Source organism: Athene noctua, chromosome 2 (genome assembly GCF_965140245.1).
Source record: "Athene noctua chromosome 2, bAthNoc1.hap1.1, whole genome shotgun sequence".
Classification (NCBI taxonomy): domain Eukaryota; kingdom Metazoa; phylum Chordata; class Aves; order Strigiformes; family Strigidae; genus Athene; species Athene noctua.
Window position 1 is genome coordinate 113,705,664 of NC_134038.1, and position 20,398 is coordinate 113,726,061.

A 20,398-nucleotide genomic window follows, 5' to 3' on the forward strand; every position below is an offset into this window, starting at 1 on the left:
ATGAAATTATTCTGTTGATATTTTTGTTTGTTAGCGTAGTATATACATGCTCCATCATCAATAATTACATCAAATCAAGATGATATCAAAAGACCTGAGCGCCTGTAAGAAGATCCAAATTAATGTAACTGGGAAGTCAGGAAATTTTATCTACTGAGCAGATGGGAACACTATAATTCCTCTACTTTCTCAGCCAGTCTGCTACAAGCCTCAACCAGATTTTGATCCAAACGCTACTGAAGTCAATGGAAAGGTTGACACTGACTTCAGTGAGCTTCAGCTCAGCTCAAAATTGCTGCAAGAAGCAAAATTTCAGTCCTCATGGGTTTTCAAAAAACCTGACAATGATGGCTGAGAAGTTATGTTAATTTTGTTAAGATATACTTTTTTCTATTCCCCATGAAACAGCCATAGACAAAAGCTCTCTGTCACTACTTCCTTTGGATCTGAAGCACTGACTGAAAAGCCAAAAAAATTGTATTTTTTCATGTGTCCTATTCTTCATTCCCTTCTATTGTAATTTAAGAATCAACACTAGAGAAATGCTTTCCACCAATGGTAAATGAGGTCCCCAATCTTGTAATTTCTTACTTCTGATCAACTTTAATCACTTGAAATTCCTAATCCATGTCTAAAGCATTTTTTTAAGCTCGTACTTTGTGAAAGTCCTACAATTAACAAGCAACAATGTTTAAAAGTCTCTGCATAAAGTTTCTATCCTCAAATATATTTAAACCCTAGTGAAATGCAAGACACAGTCTTTGCTCACAGTATGTGTCAGGAACTCACAGCTACAGGTTTAGAAGAATATTTCATGAACTGAAATGTGACCAACTTATATTTTTGTTAATTAGTTTAAAAACTCACAAGCGTTTGACTTGAAAAAGTTTTGCATATGATGATTTGAATACAACTTTGAAGGAAATTTTACATGGTGTATGGAACAACTGTTTCCAGAAATTTCCACAGGATGTTAATGTACTCATTTAAGAAGAAAACACAGACTTAAAAATGGGATTGCATGCAGGGCAAAAGATCAAATTATATTGCAAAATTATACTCGCACTCACTGAAGGTTATAAGCATCACTTTACAGATTAGAGGTCAACGTGAAGGCACTGCAACAAGCACACACTCTCTTTTCTAATACATATGAGGATGACTTTTGCTGTAAAGTATCAGCATTTTAGGTCTAATGAAATAATGTGGTTAAGAATGTTCAGTTTACTTTGTTCCCAAGTTCTCTACCTCAACCAGCCTATTTAATATGAAAATAAAATACCCCCACAACTTTCTGAATAGATTAGTCTACATAAAAAGCTGTACAACTGCATGAAAATACTTTAATTGTTGGAGCTGCAATTTTTACTGAAGTAACTGCTTGGTGTTTCTTGGAAGGCATTTTAACTGCTTCCTCAGCATAATTATTTGCTAACAAGAAAATGTCTAATTGAAAAAAAAAAATCCATACAACCATCGCTACAGGAGCAGAATAACCCAAATCTGTGGAATTTAGCAAACATGATCAGGATATATTATTCACAGATGATTACTTTGTAAAACACTGAAAAAGAAGTTCTGTAATCTTAAGTGGACTGTGTCTTATAAATTTAAAAAAAAAAAAAAAAAGATTTATTTAGGATATTACATTCCCAGACCCAGTGTTTCATCAAAGACTAAGGAACACTACTATGTACTCAGCTAAATTTTTTCTGCAGAAAAGATAAGAATCTCTCTCCTGGGCTAAACCTGGCCAAGAGACAGAGAGAGGGGAAGGGCTATAATTTTCCTCATTTGTTCATATTTAAAATGATAATATATATGTCAAGAAATGGAAGAATAGGTGCTTTTGTCGATAACTGCATCTCATAAAAGCACCTTCCCACAGGAACAATCTACAAAGCCTCATGAATTATACAGACAGAAGAAGCACAAATCCAAATCTTTTATCTTATTTACCGGTAATTTTAAAACTTCCAATTTCTTAAACAAGTTTATAAGTATGTTACAAATCAAATAGGTCACCATTTGGAGATGATCACTACATTAGAAAGCATAGATGAAAGTTAACCAAAAAACAGAGGAAAAGAATGAAATTGGATGAAAACATCCTAAGAAATGGGAGAGGTTATGAACTTCTACTTCTGAACCAGCTTTCAGGAAGACTTTCTGAAACACTTAATAGGAGCAAATTAATAAAATACTGTTTCTATAATTACATGGCTTTTAAGGCAGTTTCCAGCACATATTATAGAGGTTTCATAATGCATCTGTGTTCAATTTTCAATTAAAGATGTGACTGCACAAGAAGAAACCAAATGAGTATCTTCCACCTATAACCACAAATAATCCCCAAACTGATACACCTTTTAAAATTGCAGTTGCATCTCCTGATTGTGTCTAAAAATTGCAGTCTAAAATTGAAGAGAATCTATTGTAATAAATAGTTTCAACTCAAGATTAATGAGATCTGAAACACTGATCAATAAAAGAAATAAAGGAACTGTAAGAAAAGAGACAGCTAAAACTGTTTCACTTCCAGAATGCAAACATTTTCCTGCATCTCGTCAAACACAATAAATCCTTTCCCATCTTTCACATAGATCTGAGAGATACCAGTTAGTTCCCTATCCCAGCAAGAAGTAGAAAGGCTCAACTTCTTTTACTGCAATTGAAATATGTCTGAATTATACCTCGTAGACCACTGGATTCACTGTTTAAATTCAAGCCTGCTCTTCCACCATTCCCTTCCATGGAAGGACAGCCTTGACTGTCAGGCAGGCATCCTTGCCGAGGCAGAAGCAGCACAGGGAAGCTACAGGGAAGTGACAAACACAGATGTTTTGTAGCTACAACATGCTGAAAAATATTTCATGACCCAGATTGAATTGCAGTTTATGTTTAGGGAGAGAGAATCAAAATCTGACTAGCTAGAATGCACAATATATAGCCTATTGAATTATTAAAGGTAAAAATTACAGCTATTACTTTCAGTATTTTTATGCAATCTTTCTCCCCAGCAGATTAGGAGAAACAGTCTATATCTATAGCAACCAGGAAAGAGGAGGGAGGGATATATCCAGTCCAAACCATTTCTCCTTAAAACCTTGCAGTACTACCCTCACTATAGCAAGCATTTAATAGCTCATTTTTATTGCCACTTGACTGAAACCTCATTAAAAACATGGTCAGCTGATTTTAATCCCTTCTTAATAAACAGAAGGTACATGAGGAAGACTGCACTAATACTTCTGTAGGAGGCTTCCTTTGTTTCTTAATTTTATTTTTTGTAGTAGAAATAAAGATTTCATAGGGACAGTTAGTTTAGCTTTCACTCTCTTGTCTCCATAACCACTCTAGGTGGGTATTAAACTGGGAAAAAATACAAAATACTCCAAGTTATGACCTTCTTGACTTAAAATGAGTTTTGGAAAGATACTGTAAGTGCAATGAGACTGATTGTATCAGTAGGTATCATTGGAGATAAATCTGGTGAGCATACAGTCACGAGTGTCTCAGTGCAAGGAAAGGACTGCCAGGGAGAGTGGCACAGGAGAAGAGCATTGACCTTAAACGCGGAGTTTGTTTTCAGGATCCCTTTGTGTTAGTGTGGGTCATTTTAGCCTGTGGGGACGTTTAGTGCAGACAGTACCTTCTAAAAGAGGAAGGGGCTGGTCGGAGAATACCTCAGCAGAAAGAAGCTGTTTAATGGTCTTCACTGGGCAGCACTTGGTATTTTTGACAGCTGTAAACCAGTCTTAATCAGGAGCCAGTGCTGACTTCTACCTCCAGCAGAATGAGTTAGGAGTGGACATCAGCAAAGGCTGGGCTGCATCTGGGGGGTTGTGGCCTGGGGATTTCCTGTGTTTTCCAAATATGAGGGCAATTTAGTGGGCTGAATGCACTAAAATGGGAGGAGGGTTAAATATGTGGAGGCTGGATGCATTTTTGGTGGCTTGCCACTGGTGTACCTCGACTTCAGGGGCCTCGTGATTGTCTCAGTGGAAGTTTTCAGCATGTGGGGACGCTCGGCGAGACCGGCTCCTCAGAGGTGTGCCCAGACATCCCGCCGGGACACGGCGCTGGGGGAGCTGCAGCCTGGACCGGCCTCGGGGTGACCAGGGACCGGCGGGGAGAGGCGCGACCCAGCAGGTGTGAGGGGCCGGGAGCCGGTCGCCGGAGGCCGGCGGACGGGGACCCTCAGCGGTCAGCCGCGCCGTAAGGAGCCGGAGGACGGGGCCCCTCAGCGGGAGCCGGTCGTGACGGACCGGAGGACGGGCCCCTCAGCGGGAGCCGGTCGTGACGGACCGGAGGACGGGCCCCTCAGCGGGAGCCGTGCAGGCGCGGCCGCCGGGGGCCTGTCGAGCCGCCTCCGAGGAAGCTCCCGGGCAGCGGCGAAGGGAACGTGGGGACGGCGCGGCCCCGCTCCCCGTCAGCCCCACGCCTCCCGCCCCTCGCCCCACTCACCGATCCGCGCCTCGGCGGCGGCTCCGGCGGAGGGCGGTTGGCTGCGCGGGGCGGCGGCGAGGACCTGCAGCAGCGGAGGCAGCAGCAGCGGGAGGACGGAGCCGAGCGCCCCCATCATGCCTGGCCCATCGCAGGCGGCTGCCGTCCCGCTCCCCTGCCCGCCGCCGCCAGCCCTCACTCCATGCCGCCCGCAGCCGCTCCCCGGCTCCGGCGAGCGGCAGCCGCAGCAGATTCAACACCCAGGACAGCGACCAGCGCCGCCGGCCCGCCCCCGAGCCGGCCCCGCCCCGCCCCGGCCCGCCCGGCAGCCGCGGAGGGGGGGGCAGCTCGTTCCCGCTCCGCGGCGCCGCCTCCCCGCTCCCCGGCCGCGGGGCAGGGCCCTGCTCTCCCTGCCGGGGTCGCGGGGCAGCGGTCCCCCTCCGGCAAGGCGCGGGCAGGAGCTGGCCCCCGGCCCCTAAACCGGCCCCGGCCCTGGCGGAGGCTCCGCCTCGGGCGGGCCGCGAGCCCCCGGGCACAGCCGCAGCCCTGCGCCGCCGGGCGAGGGGCAGGGGCTCCTTCCCGCCCGAGGGGCCGTTCGCTTGACTCCCCCGCTAAAATGGCTGAGCGTGGGGAGGGAGTTACTCAATGTGCTTGTTCCACACACCTGTATGTAAAACCAATTCAGCCCCTGTCAAAGTTTTGTCCTCAAAAACGCACTAACTGCCTGGATTTTCCCTGCGGCCTCCTCAGTAGTGGTTTATTTACCACCGGTTTTTCCACTGAAAATTATTTGCCATCCTGAAGGATTTTACGAGCCCTCAGGTAGGTTCCTTCCACAGCTGAGGCGCGGGTGTTTGCCTGGGAGACTTCCGCACGGGTGACATGTTTATCTTCCACCTCCTGTCCCCGATTCTCTCCACGTGAGTGGGAGCGCTCGGCCTGGGCTGCCAGAAGGGAGCTGGAGTCTCAGACACGAACCCATTGACTCCCTCCTCGTTCGCAGGCTCTCATTTTCTCACAAACTCAGCGTAATAATATTTAGCCTTTAATGCAGCAGTCACAGTCACCGAGGTGAACCAGCACAGCTGCCATGCCTCCTGGCAGGGGATGTGGTTTTAGCTGGGACAGGCAGCTCCATGCCATGGCGAGTGACGGCTGGTCCCAGACCCTGCCATCACCCTGACATCTGCTTTATCCATCCCTGAAGCTTCAGATTCTCCTGAGCATCTTCATACTTGAGGTAAACAGCTCTAACTATACTCCCTAACATGCTTCATCCCTGGCTTTAACCAGGTACAGCCATGACAAGCTCACACTCAAGGTATGTGAAAGGAATTAAAATTGTAATACATAGAGCTGCTTTGCCGTAGACCAGAAAACTAAATAATGAAACCCCGCAGAACAAACTAACCCTGGAAGAGCACCTCTGTTCCTCCTTGCTCACCTCAAAGCTGACAGAGAAAACAAACACCAACACATCCAGTCCAGGGTGAGCACAAGGAGTCCAGCCACCATGCTGGGACCAGCAAGGACCTGCCATGGGGTGGTCAGCCAAGCCAGGAGGCCCAGGTCGAAGCTGTGCCCCAGGCTTTGGGCAGGGGGATGGGGGGGGCCTCAGGGTGTCACACAAGGCACGTATGGATTCTGGTGCCCTGACAGACAGTTGTGGACTGCCCTTATTCTCTCAGGGCTGCTCTGTGGGAAAAGTGTGAGCCTCTGTGCTGGGGAAAAGGAGTCTAGAGCTGGTGCAAAGTCACCTCCTTTAAGGTTAAGGTTGGTGACTCAGATAGATAAAAGGGCAGTATTTGATTCAGAAAACAGAAATTAAAAAAAAAAAAAATTGATAGGGGATGGTGTTTTTGACCCAGGGTTTGCAAAAGTGTTAGATGGTCTTTTCAAGCATTTCTGGCCTTGAGGTCTGTTGCATGGTTGCTGATGTCTGCAGGGAGTGGTTTCACTAACCCAAAAGGTCCCTTTACCTCAGGAAAATCAATTTCGGCAACTCTGAAGGAAATCTGAGCACTGAAAGGGGAGAAACAAAAAAGGAGGGAAAAACGTTCTATGGAAAGGACAAGATGAGATATGAAAGTGCTGAAACATAAATTAGTATATTCTCATGGGTTATGCAAACCATCTGGCTTTAAAAGCTAGTAGTAGGAACAAGGAAAAAGGTCATCTGAATTAGCAGAGAATTGCAAAACAACTGAAGGTAAGAAAGGAGCAAATGGCAGGCACAGTGAGAGAACAAGTTGTTCATCAAAATATAAAATAGCAGTCGTATTACTGGAAGTCATTGCAGCTCTGCAATGACTGATTTGCATAGATCCTGTGAATTTATGATCAAATACTATGCAGATTTAAAAATTCAATTAAAATTCTCATAGTCACTCTGTGCAGAGGATTAGCAAAATAATGACATTTGTTCAAATGCGTGTGAAACTGAAAACTCAAGAAAGGGCATTCATCGAAGACAGGAAGAAATCATCTAGTACGTAAGGTTAGTAAAGACAGGAGTAAGGTGTCAAGGAAAGAGTAAAGAGTCAATTGGTAGGTGAATTGGGCATTTGGAAATAACTCAAATAGCAATTCTCAGGACTGGAAAGTGTAAAGCATTCCCTACCTGGTTGTATTTTATGGTTTTATAGTAGGCTGCACCTAGCAAAGATACACAGATCTGTCTTAGAGCCCCAGGAACAGACAGATTGAAGCCAGCGGCATTAGGTATAATGAATTTTGTTAATGACGTGTAAAAACTGCAAGACTTGAGTCTGTGTGTAAATTAGATGAATAACAGAATTACAGTGTAAATAACATGTTATGACACTGCAGGTTACTTGCTGGTTCAGTCATTTTCTCAAGATATTTCTCAGCACCAAGGTTTTTAATAGTTTGTATAGTAAATTAAGCATCCATGTTTAGATCTACCAACCTTGTGAGGTTGTTTTGATTGTGGTTTTTATTGCCATGTTTTCAATAAGTTTCTGAACTGTGGGAAAAGAAATCCTAAAGGGTATAAGCCCTTTGGGAAAATTACTAGAAAGACAAGATAAATGAAACTCCATTCCTGATGTCAGAGATGTTGTGGGGCTGTAGATAACAAAACTGTAGGACTTGATAGTTTTGAAAAAGGAATGGAAGAGGGTATCACTAGGTATCACTGTAGGGTATTATTTAAATCTTTCTGGTAAGTGATTCTAATCTAGTAAAGATATTGAATGGAGGCTGAGAGGGTAGAATATCAGCTCTCCATTGCTAATGTATCTGAAGGTGAATGCGAGGCTCTATGGAAGAATGACATCGGGAATTATAGATATGAAGATCTCAGCACAGTGAATAACATACTGAAGTTCAGCATGTCCTTAATTGCTGGAGCTGAGTCTTTACGTGATATCCATATAGGTGTGAAAAACATGCTAGGCAAAAGTGAAAGAAGAGCTGGATAATCTATATGATTTTATATGTATGAAAGATTTACATTTTTATCCATGGTAACCACAGCTGAATGGCAGTTTTTCAAGGAAACACTTTTCTGTTTGAAAATGCTGTGTTGTCTGACTAAGGTTTTTCATAAGAAATATACATGTTTTAATCAAAAATCCCTTTGTAAGGGCCAGAAAAAGATCCAGAAAGGGCCAGAAATTATCCCAGAATGGCTAATTGCTCAGTAGCCAGTCCACCTGTGTGGGATGAAATTTTAAACACATTTTTGCTCTGGTTCATTCACAGACGTGATCTAACCATCGTTCAATAAGGTCAGCCTCCTTCTCTCAATTTCACTGGGCCATTCAAAATTATATTAAAAGCAAACAGTTCTGCTAGAAAAGACATTGGTAGGCAGAAACAGTTTAGCATGAAAGAGGCAAGAAGGTAACTATAGGTTTATTTTGTAAATTTAATACTGTCCAGAATGAAATAGTAGAAGGAAGAAATTAATAAGATCGGAAGTTGAGTTAATGATAGAATTTTTAGAGATGTAAGAAGAAAAGGAGTCAAAATTACATGAACCAAAACTGAGTGGGAGTAAAAATTAAGATAAACACAGGATTTAGTTAAAGTAGAACATTGCCAGAGAATAATTTAGACATAAAAATACACCAAGGGAAAATTCTGTTAATAGTTATATACTTACAAGTAACTAAGTGATATGAGTAAAATGTTGTAAACAGGATTAAAATAATATGTGACAGTTAAAGGCTAAGTATAAGGAGTATAAAACACAAAAACAGCATCTGAGTTTTACTGTGTACTTAGTCACTGAGGTCATGTTTGTAAGTCTTTGCAGGTCTGTGGTATATATACAAGCATAGGTACACCTGCAGGACAGTAGAAATTGTATAGGTATATTTGTACAGGATAGAACTGCATGTTTCATCTAAGAGTCACAGAGCTATTTGTCAGTTTATTCAAGTATAAAGAGGAGCCTGAACAAAAGGTCAGGTCCAGCTACACAAAATACAGTCTACCTGCATAAGCAAACACACCCTTAAAAAAAAAAAAAAAAGCTTTAAAATTACCTTCTTCATTTTCTTTCTGCCTTTTGTCCCTCTGTCCCCCTCCATCCCCCCCTCCCCAAATCAAGGCTTCTGAGCTCGTTAATTGCAGATCATTTGTCCTGTTAATAAGTCCAAAATCCACAGGGAACAATATCCATCAGGCAGTTTATCTAAGATTCAATAACCTAGATATCTTGGCAGAGCTTTAGGATGGGGGTGGGGAGTGGGGTGGGGGTGTATCCAGGCAAAAGAGAAGAGAAAGAGTTAGAGAGGTTTGTGCTATATCCATGACCAGACAAGACAGAATTTAGACTATTTTATTATTTACATTTTTTTGGCTCTAGAGTACATCGTTAAAATATTCAAAGCCTGTAGATGTATATACAGACACCAGTGGAGTATTTTGGAGGCTCAGTACTGCACATGTAACCTTCACCACACTTTTTTTGAGAGCAGAAAGATCTGGTTAAGCAGCAGTAATCCCTCTGCAACTTGCTTGTGATTTTCAGAAGACTGAAAAATAAGGCTAGAAAAACCATCTCTAGAGCCACATCTTGGAGTACCATGGTTACAGGAGGATCAGTACTGATTGCTGCTTTGCATATTGTTGGTGTGAGCAGTTATAAACTCTGTTTTAGGAGGCTGATGAACACTGGACCCTCTTTGAACAGCAATTGCAGAACTCTTCACACATACATATCTTAAAATATTTTGATTATATTTATTCACTATTGTTGAGGGAAACTTTAAAGAGAGAAGATTTCTTTTTAAATTACAGGGGGGGATGTTAACGCAACTGTATTGTAGAGGCTATAATAGCTATTGGGATTAAAAAATATCAAAAAAATTTAACAGAAATTTTGCACTGTGCACTTACAAGTAGTTTCTTTCATATATGTTGAAAAAGTACATGCATGATTATATAGCTCTGTATATTCAACCCTTTCATTAAGAAGAAACATATTGCTTGTCCATGTACACATTTTTTAAAATAGAGAATGAAAATATTTAATATTTTAAAGCAGTTAAGAATGAAGGACTTTATCCTGCAAGAGTGATAAGCAGTGCCTAAAAAGTCATCCAGTGCCTAAGACACTAAGAGTGTTTAGAAGATGAGAAGCTATACAGAAGCCTTGGATTACTGAGCGCTAAAGTCAATGTACCTCTCTCCATAGCAGTACAAATACTCAGTTAAACTGCAATTTAGTGGCTGTATTCTACATTCAGGGACTAAGTTTATTAAGGGAATAACAAGTTCCTAAAGGGAAAAATCTTTAACTGGTGTAAAATTGTGTAGCCCCAGGTCATATCAGCAGTCATTGTGGACTTTCTCAATTATTGAACATTTCATAGTATAACTAAAAGTACTTGAAAGGATTTTAGCATCCAACAGAGAAACTAGTGAATATCAGTATTTGCTATTTCATATCTATAAAACCAGCAGACTCTTTGAGATTTTAAAATTAATTCATACTGAATTCAGTTTTGCATGAAAACAAATATTTGCGGAGTCTAGAGGATATCAGACTGCTTGATGGAAGAGAGTGGTAGGATTCATTTTATGAATAGGAATATGAGAGGAATAATGTTTTAACTTAGTGTTGATTTCAGCTATTTTAAAACTTTTTTTCTTGTTTCCAAAATTGTTTTACAAAATGTTTTTACTCTGGAGCATTCTAAAAGCTTTACATATTTCTGCAATACTGAGGAACAGGAGTTCAACATGGAGTCAGAAGGAAAAATCCTTGGGAACTGTACAACTGTATGGCTGATTGATAGAATTTTAAGAAGGAAAGAAAAAAAAAAAAAAAAGTAGGTTGATTTTAGTTATGACTGGTAAGCTGTGACCTGATCTTTTATTCCCCATGCTGTAACTGAATGATAATGGTTTTTATGTGTTGCTGGAAAGAACAATTGGAAAGGAGCCTAAAATGGAGCATTCTGGGCCTAAGAGATGAAATGCAGCTAGAGGAAATGACCTGTGAGAATAGCAGGAGATGTGACTCACATTAACTGAAAACTATAAATGCAACTTACATTAACTGAAGACCTAAACATCTGTGTATATGAGTGCTTAGGGTAGCATGTTTTGAGCTGACTTCTGAAGCTGTAGGCACCCTTGGTACCAGATCAGTCACTCCAGTGTTCATGGTAATTTGGGCTTGTGAGGAAAATTTCCATAATCTCTTCTGCTGGTTTGCTAGGGATGCTGAAAAGAGCAGCTTCTGTAAACATAGACATTTGCAGGTCTGGATTGAACCCAAATTTATTTGAGTTTCATCTAAAATTCTAGCTGACCTGTTCAAATACGATTTATGGTGATACCTACATTAAACAAGGTGCTGAAGCTGTGTTTGATATAAAACTGGTTGAATAGAAGGAAAAGAAGGAAAAGGTGGCATGAGGCAACCTGTGAGTAACAACGTATGGATGTTCAGAACCTGTGAAGAACAGACCTCTGGTGTCTCAAGACGGGGATACAGTAACTGATGAATCCAAGCTGAGGCCACTTCTGATATCTTTATATCTAGTGTCAGGCTATGAAAGGGAATTTGGGATTCACTGGGAAGGGGATGGCCTCTATGAGAACAAGTATTGTTGATGTGCACTAGAGCTGGCCCCTTTAACTGAGAAAGGCTTAACTTCTTGTTGATGCCCACCATCATCTCAGATCAACAAAGGCTAAACTGTGACTTGCCTGTCTTGAAGTCACTGGAGACAGATGTCAAAATCAAACCACCTGAATTCCTACTGATTTTCATGGGTGTTTATGGAGTTCCCAGCACAGCTGAAAAACTTACCATCTGAGCATACCAAAATGATATATCCAGATTAAATGATTAGACACTATTATATGCTTTTTGCAAATGGATTCTTGTTATTCAAAAACCAGGTTGAAACCCCTAAGTGTGCAATGAATAGTTTGATCAAAATAGCCATTGATCAAAATTGATTTGAAATCATAGAAACATAGATTCACAGAATCATAGAATAACAGGTTGGAATGGACCTCAGGTACCATCTGGTCCAACCTTTCTGGCAAAAGCACGATCTAGACAAGATGGCCCAGCACCCTGTCCAGCTGAATCTTAAAAGTATCCCATGTTGGGGAATCCACCACTTTCCTGGGGAGATTGTTCCAGTGGCTGATTGTTCTCGTGTCAATAGGGAGCCAAATTTTTAAATTAATTAGGTGCTTTTAATGTGATGCAGTTCAGAAACAGTTAAAAAATTATTTGCTAATCTCTAAGATGTGATACTCGGTGAATGGATTTTACAACCGGTAACGAATCCCCTGAGATAATCCTTCCTCTTGTGCTAAATTAAAGGATGAATGAGATTACTGCGCTTTTCTGAAAGAATAGGCCTGTAGTTGATTAAAGCCACTGGGGAGCTCTGGTTACGTGTCCCTCACTTTTCTGTGTCTGACTTGGGAACCTGAAGCCTGATTCAAGTGCTAAGCACCCACAGCTGCAGCTGAAGACAGGGGCTTTGAGGTGACACGTACTATACATTGTGACATCTCATACTGAGTTCCCAAAATTCATAGAAATTTTTTAACTTAATTATATTTGTAAAATGGTGATAAGTAAACCTACAGGGAGTTGGAAAGATACATGAATCACTATGAAATTCTGGGACTGCAGTGAATAGTACCATAGTAACGCCATTGCTAAAGTTAACAGTTTTGTCCTCAGACCTGGGTATGAACAGCACGCAACAGATTAAAGGTAGAGCTACATGTTGAAAACAAGTGGAGAAAAAGCACTGAATATTTGCTGTGTCGTCAACAGCAAGGAGTTTGAATCATCCTCAGAGCAGATACAGACTGAGCACTGAGTAGGGAACAGTGTGGGGAATAAGTAACTTGTTTTAATGTAATTAAAGTTATCACATCGTTTGACACATAATCAAAGGTGAGGTTAAAGCTGTGCACATCTTCATTTTGATTCCTCCTGAATTCTGAGTGCCTGACTTTTCAGTTCTAGTCGGGTTCTTAAACCATGCTTTCATGTGTTACATACGAGGGAGGATCTAGCTTCACAAAGCGCACAGTGCAGATGTTTGCATTTTCCAGCCCGTTGCTGTGGTGGTGAGAGGCAGTGCAGGACAGCAAACAGTAAAGAAGCCACTTGTGCTCCTGTCTATCTTTTTCTCCAGCACGTTTGTCTTGCTTTGGCTGCTTATTGCTGATGACATAATATGCTTTTGGGTTGAGCTCATCCTCTCTCTGTGTTCTATCTGGGAAACATTGTTGTCCTGCTTACTGTAATAGACAGAAGCAAACCTGGTGGTGACCTAGAGGCTAGAATATTTGCCATTGCTGTTGTATGACTATAAACTTGGAGTATTGTTGAGAAATATACTTGGAGGAAATCTAGAATTGAACATGATGTTTGATAGCAACTCAGAATGGAGCGAGAATGACTGAGCTCAGATCATTTTCACTTCAGTTTTATAGCTTAATGCTTATTGATGGGTTATTTTGAATAGCAAAATGATGAAAAAGAAATTAAGTACATGGTTTCTAGTGTAAGAAAATAATCAGAAAATCTTGCTGTCTCAGTACAAGACTGCTTGGACCATTGCCTATGTTGTGTTTCTTTTCAAGGAAGGTACTGAGGGTATGCTGTGGGGAAAAAAAAAAAAAAAAAAAAAAGGTAGGGAAAGTTCATGGTAATGAGAGCTGGGGAAAGGAACATTGTCTGGGCTACATTGAAATTACATTATGTGTCTTCTTAAGTACAAGATTATTTTAAGAATAGTCATAGGTATTAGTGAAATTATTAAAAGTTGAATAATAGAAGAGACAGGATGCTCTTTTTCTGTTCTGAATCACTACTTTTAAAAGCCTTCCCTTTGCTCTCTGTTATAGTTCTGGGTGTTCCAATAGAGCACCAAAGACCAAACAAAAACACTTGACTTCTTAATAGAATCTTCCTCCTAGGCTGAGCATTTTTCATGATCTTTTTTGATCCGTATAATAGAGCTTCTACTGTATGTGACTAAGTGGGTTGAGTCATGCAGATTTAGGTTCTTATGCAATAGTAGTAATAGATGTGGATGCACTACTCTTAGTAAAGCCAAGGACTACCAACTTTGAAAAAGCAGGCCACTACTGCAAAAATCTTACTATTTAAAAATTCGTATCTCCTTATGCCATCCCAACCTACAGTTAGCCTCTTTAGTGTGAGAAAATGATGAGGTTGGCAGCCTCTAGCCTGTAAAAAATTAAAAAAGGGAATGGGGGGAAAGCAAAGTTACTACACCAGGGTCCCACCCATTGAATGAAGGGATGAGAGTGGTGAGCAACAGCAGTCACACAGAAGCAGGCTAGCGAGGACTCAGGAGGGCAGCCAGACCTGGGACTGTCCAGGCGAGTTCCTTCCCTCACAGGCCCCCTGTGTGCTTCTCTAGGAACTGGAAAGAAATCCACTGACAGGAGTGGACGTTTCACCCTGTGAAAGGGGAATTTCTCCAGCTGATTCATGAGATGAAGCTTCTGGCTTTGAGGTTTATAGTGGATATTTAGTATTCTATCATTAAATCTCCCATATTACCAATGAAAAGAGGAATGTCACAGTGAAAAAGTGGCAAAGGTACAAAATTCTACTGGCAAGAATTACATTAAACACAGATAGAATAAGACAAAAATAAACTTGTAACTGGCATGTTCTTTCATTAGCAGCTGAATAAAATTAGAGGTAAAAGAGCTGTCCCAAACTGGAACTGCAACAGGAAGGCTGAGAGCTAAAGGGATGAAAATGGTCTTCACAATAGGTTTGTGAAAAAGAATTCTCCTCCTCTCCTTCACCATCATTTAAAAAACTAAAAGTGTTTCCATTTATAAATTTTTCCACAAAATCAATGTATTTCCAGAGCCAAAAGCATCACACCTGTTCAGATGTGCTAATTGCACAGGAGAGTCTTTCATCGGATATCACAGAGTGCTTTCTAATATTAGATCACATTGAAACAAGTCTGCTTTTAAGCATGCAATCAATGGATCATGATACACTGATAAATTAAAAACTGAAAGCTAGATTCCCGGCTCTCTATGTGCTTCTCAGGCAGTTTAAGGCTCTATGATCTTAACTGGGAAGATAAGAATTCCCCAGGGGCTGGCTGACCTGTGATGGATGGCTCAGGAGCCAAATTTTGCTGTTGATTCCAGTGTAGATCAAATCAGGGAATCAGGAGGCTGTAATCAGATCACTTGATCTCATTTTCTTGCATCAAACTGTTCTCAGTTTCATTGCAGATGAACTAGTTTTACGTTTCTTCTTTTTCAGTCTTAACATAACCTTAACTTTTTAAATTCTGACAATAGCAGACATCTGGAAAAGTTAAAAAAAAAAAACACCAACAAAAACAAACAAACAAACAAACAAAACAAACACACTCTGAAAGTTAGAAACACCACCTTTAATTTTTTTCATTTAAAAATCAGATTATTCGGTCACAGATGTATAGTACACCATGCAGTATAAGTCTCAGACGTTTTTGCTACTGTCCTTGAGTTTGAATATTTTTGCAGGAATCTAGTGTGTATTGAAACCTCTGAAGAAGGTAGGCTGTTGTGGTCGTCAGACTGTGCATTCCCCGAGCAGCTCTTGCACATGGGCAAATTAATCTGTTAAGCCCAGTGACTGGCTAAGGCACTTGATAGAAACAGCTTTCCCTGTAAAACAAGTATTTTATTTTGGTCCAAATGAAAACAGCCATCCTGCAGATCAAGGGCAGTGGTTCACAAGAAGAACTCTGGGGACAGGATGAGAGAAAGGTGACTATTTTTGTCATGAAGGATGGTCACTTTTAATAAAGGACTGCTTTTAAATAAAGAAAAAGCCTTTGAACTTCTCTTTGTCTGGAACTGAAAAAATAGTGAGAGTAAAATCTTTTCCTTTATACTGTGTATTACTAGTGTCCAATCTTAGATGAGTGTAAGAAAAGGCACTGCTTTTGCCATTATGAACAGCAAAATGAGCTCCCTCAGTACAAGGAGCTTTTCCTTCAGTGCAGTGGTGGGAGAGCTTCAGTGATGCTGTCATTAAATAGCCTAGAGGGAACTAGATTCACCTTTTTTAGGGGGGGGGTGGGTTTTTTTAAGTACTCCCTTAGATTTGGCTAATTGGATTTGTAGCCTCTTACAGATGCTGTATTTTTCCTTTAGATGTTATTCTGAGAAAATAAAGTTGCTAATACTTGCCTTTTTAAATAATCATGGCAAATTTTCAGGAAGGTCAGTGCACAAAGCTACATTTCTTGCTATTAAATTGGTACTCGGGTACCATTTCAGGCAACTGATAAGGAATGCTACATTAAGAAGCAAAAGAAGAAAAATGCCAAATCAATATTCTTTATTCACATAAAAGTTGAGCTAGCACAAACTGTTTATATAAGTGTTTAATAATTACCCCAAAAGGCAGGAAGCATATGTCGTTACACGTTACAAAGACCCAAAAGGAGTCTGGGCTGGCTCTACCTTTATCTCCTTTGATGGTGGCATATGGCTGCACAGGATTCACGCACCTTTCCAGCAAGAACTGGTGTTCTTGTACCTGCTTAAAATGTAAAGCTTAACAGCAAAGCATCTGTTTCTGCAGCATATAAAAAAATTATTAACTGAAGACAAGGATTATTATAGGAATAGTAAGATGGGTAAGGAACTAACTGAACAGAAGAGGGAAATAGATTCGGCTGAAAAGGAATTACTAATGATGTTTTGGAATGGCACCTTATTTAATATTTTCATTAGTGACAGCACAAAACATAAGCATAAACTAATGAAATTTGAACACTGAAACTGGAACAAAGTTGACAGCAATATAAAACAATATAAAACAAAGGACCAGAACTTTATGCAGGAAAAATTTGGTAAAGTGAAGTCTGAAGTAATATAAGCACCATGAAATAAATGTAAAGTTATGTGTTTGAGAACCAAGTTGTTTTGCTGAAAACAAGGTGTTCCTGTGGTTAAAAAGAAAAAAAAAAAGACACGGGAGAAAAAGGTTGGTAACAGCTTCTACTTCCTAGAGTCGTAAGCAGTAAGAAAATAATACAGAACTCCTACCACAATACTGTTTTCAAAAAATGCTAACAGATAGAAAGTGAATTTCCATTGCTAAAGTTTCCTCAGCACTAATGCATATCATTTCTGCAGCTTTTCTAGAACCACTATGTGGAACTGGACAGAGGCAAATGACCCACTGTTGTTAGAGAAGACTAAGGACACATCTATGCTGAACAACCTAACTCAGTCCCAACGATTGCTGAGTAAATTAAACCTAAAATTTTGTGGCTTTTTGAAGCCTAGGGCTGTGCTTAGGGTCATGCTCAGACAAGCAGCAATACAGTGACACCGAGCCCAGGACTAAGAAGTCTTATCTGAAGTAGATTAGGCAAGATTTGCGCCTATTTGCAATGGCTTAATCAAACTGAAGGGCTGCTGGCTGCCTGGGGAAAGTTTTGCAGCTGCACCTGAAAGCTGCCCTTGACCAGATAATTGTCAAGATGTAACTACTTAAGCCACACTCTCCTGTCTGAAATGGACAGCTACTGCTCTAGGTACTCGGTCTTGGTTCACGAGACACTGGAGCAGATCAGCAAATACTACTCCAGGGCAGCTGGTGTGTCTCGTGATTTCACATTGCAGGCGCTACCCTAAGTATTCTGCACTAAGCATTTATCAAGTGAGGTGAAAGATTCTATCAAAATTAGTCTCTGATTTCCTTCCGTAAGTTAGAAGACCTCAGGGCACTTGACAGCAGCACATGTGAGTTTAAGTGCAAAGTAGTTGCAGCCATCATGAGAGTAAACAGCAGGTGCAAGGTGGATTTTTTTTTCTTGGCAAATCCGAAAGTTTGTGTGCTTGGCTCTGTACCTGAAGACATTTATTTGCTACAGAAGAAGCTTGAGAGCTTCTCCTGGCTTTTCTTTAGCTCATAATTTGAAGCTGTGATAGATAGAAGACTGCTGGACTTTGTTTCCCAGCCAAACAACAGAGCAAATTAACATTGTTATCAAAAAAGGGACCAAGCCTCTACAAATAAAGTTAAAACACAGACAATTACTGCAAGTAGTTTAAAGCTAATGCTTTCTTCCATAATAATATACTGAATATATATGCATGAAGGGGAGAGCTGTAGGCATGCCACTTATATGTACCACTGTGACTAGAAAATGTATTCTTCAGGTAGTTGTACACTAAGAGTGACCACCAATGCAAGTTGCTCAAAGGAGTGTCTTAGAATGGTGTTGTCTTGTTCATATTTTAAGAAAATGTATTAATCATAGTCAAGTTCAACTTCTTGAAAAAGCTGAACAGATCTCAAAGGGTTTGTCTTAAAACTATGGGAGGTTCTCAGACAGTTAGGATATTGCAGCTGGCTGAAGACCAAGATTATTCCATAACAGAACACGAAGACCAACCCCTGTCCCCCAGTAGCACTTCAACAGCACTTCCAATTGATAAGAGAAAACAAATCTGGTTTACAGATTTCCAAAAGATAACTCAGCTTAAGGAACATACTGTTTATATCTTTGAAACAGAAGGAAAATGTAAGGATTTAACATTTTGGCAAGACTTGCAATGAGAACAGCAAGTAAGACCTAGAACTCATGATATTTTTGTGAAATTTGCCACAACGACTCAAGGAGAAAGCACTGAGAGACCTTGGCTCAAAGAATGCTAACATCATTATTTGTGTTGCAGAAAGCCAAAGTTTGTTCATCTGTCAGAGCAGTTACAGTAGAGCTGGACTAGGAATTCAACTGAAATCTATACACCAGCTGCACGACTAACAAAAAACAATTTCAACACTCTTGAGAACCACTTGAGTACCAGCCACCAAGAGGACAAATGTTTATCTTTACATTTTCTTACCCTTCCCAGCAATATCACCTTGGAATTCTTCAGAAGAAATCTATGTATTTTTATAGTGGTATTACCTTTATTTTTTTCAGGCTCAGGGATGTTACATGTGTAACAAGTATCCCATGAAAAGTGAAAACTGAAAAAGCAATATTATGAGGACAAACAGGCAGTAAATCTGGATTCTCTTCTAACCTCATGAGTAAATACTGAAAGACTGAGAAGCAGAAGAAAGGAACTGTGATTTACATATTCATTAAGTAATTTGTATAACCAGAAGATTTAAAAGGTCATTACTGGAACAACTGCCTGTTAGCAGATGTAGAAGACTGAAGGCCGAAGAACACAGTTTTTATAAAGGTTGATAGAAAAACAGTTGGCAGATCCACAGATACCTGCTGTGGCAGCATTAGTCTTTTTGGTCAGGCTACTGTTGGGGATAAAGGTAAATCTCTCAGAATTCATGAATCCATACACGTAGTGTTGCAAAGCCTGACAGTTGTTTATTAAGGATTTGATTGCTTTCAAATATCATGATTTAAGCTACATAAGCTTTTATCCATTAGGGGAGTTTTATGCACTAAGGTCAAGTATGAACTTGATGCAAAGCAGGATGAAGGTAGTTCATGGCACTTGATAGAGCAGATACTAGAAAAAAAATCTTAGTCTCTTACCACAGAAAGAAAAACAGCACAGCAGATGGCTGTTTAGATAGCTGGGGGTACAGCGCTGTGCACAAATCTTAATCAAGAATGAGGAGTCTATCTTAATTGGCTAAAATTGTTAATTTTCATTTCAGCGCCACTCAGCAACATTGGAGACCTCAATAAAGCCATTTGCATAGACACATAGTGAGAATCATGTCACTTAATTGTAACTGTTAGATATCCAGGTCTAAGCTGGTCACTGTATGCTACTTCTAGTTTGTGGCTGAATCGTTTTCAGGGACTCCTGTTTGATTTTCTAAAACAGACAAAAATGTATCACCACGAGCTGTACTCATCTTGGTTGGGATAGAGTTAAACTTCTTTACAGTAGCTTGTATGGGGCTGTGTTTTGGATTTGTGCTGAAAACAGTGTTGATGATAGCACAGGGATGTTTTAGCTATTGCTGAGCACTGCTTGCACTGCTTACGCTGCATCAAGGCCTTTTCTGCTCCTCACGCTGCCCCACCAGCGAGGAGGCTGGGGGTGTGCAAGAGGTTGGGAGGGGACACAGCCGGGACAGCTGACCCCAGCTGACTAAAGGGACATCCCATGCTGTGTGGCATCATGCTCAGCATACACAGCTGGGGGGAAGGTTGGCGGGACTGGCTGGGCATCGGTGAGCAATTTTTGTTTGCATCACTTGTCTTCCTTGGGTTTTATTTTTCTGTCCTTTTCTAATTTTCTTCTAATTTTTTAAAATTAATACTATTTAATTATTAAACAAGTTTTTATCTCAACCCATGAGTTTGTTTCTCACTTTTACCAATTTCTCCCCCCTGTGGTGAGTTGACCCTTTCTGGACACCAGGTGCCCACCAAAGCTGCTCTATCACTCCCCTCCACAGCTGGACAGGGGAGGCAAAACATGACATAGGGCT

General features: G+C 40.7%; 1 protein-coding gene across 1 annotated transcript in view; it reads right to left on the bottom strand.

The window, feature by feature from the left end:
- Positions 1-4,726, bottom strand: part of PTPRN2 (protein tyrosine phosphatase receptor type N2) — a 685,048-nt gene extending 680,322 nt beyond the window's left edge. Inside the window, exon 1 of the mRNA XM_074899931.1 lies at positions 4,468-4,726. Within this exon, the coding sequence (XP_074756032.1) occupies positions 4,468-4,585 (118 nt within the window). The 5' untranslated portion in view covers positions 4,586-4,726. The remainder of the gene's footprint in view (positions 1-4,467) is intronic.
- Positions 4,727-20,398: the final 15,672 nt, after the last annotated feature.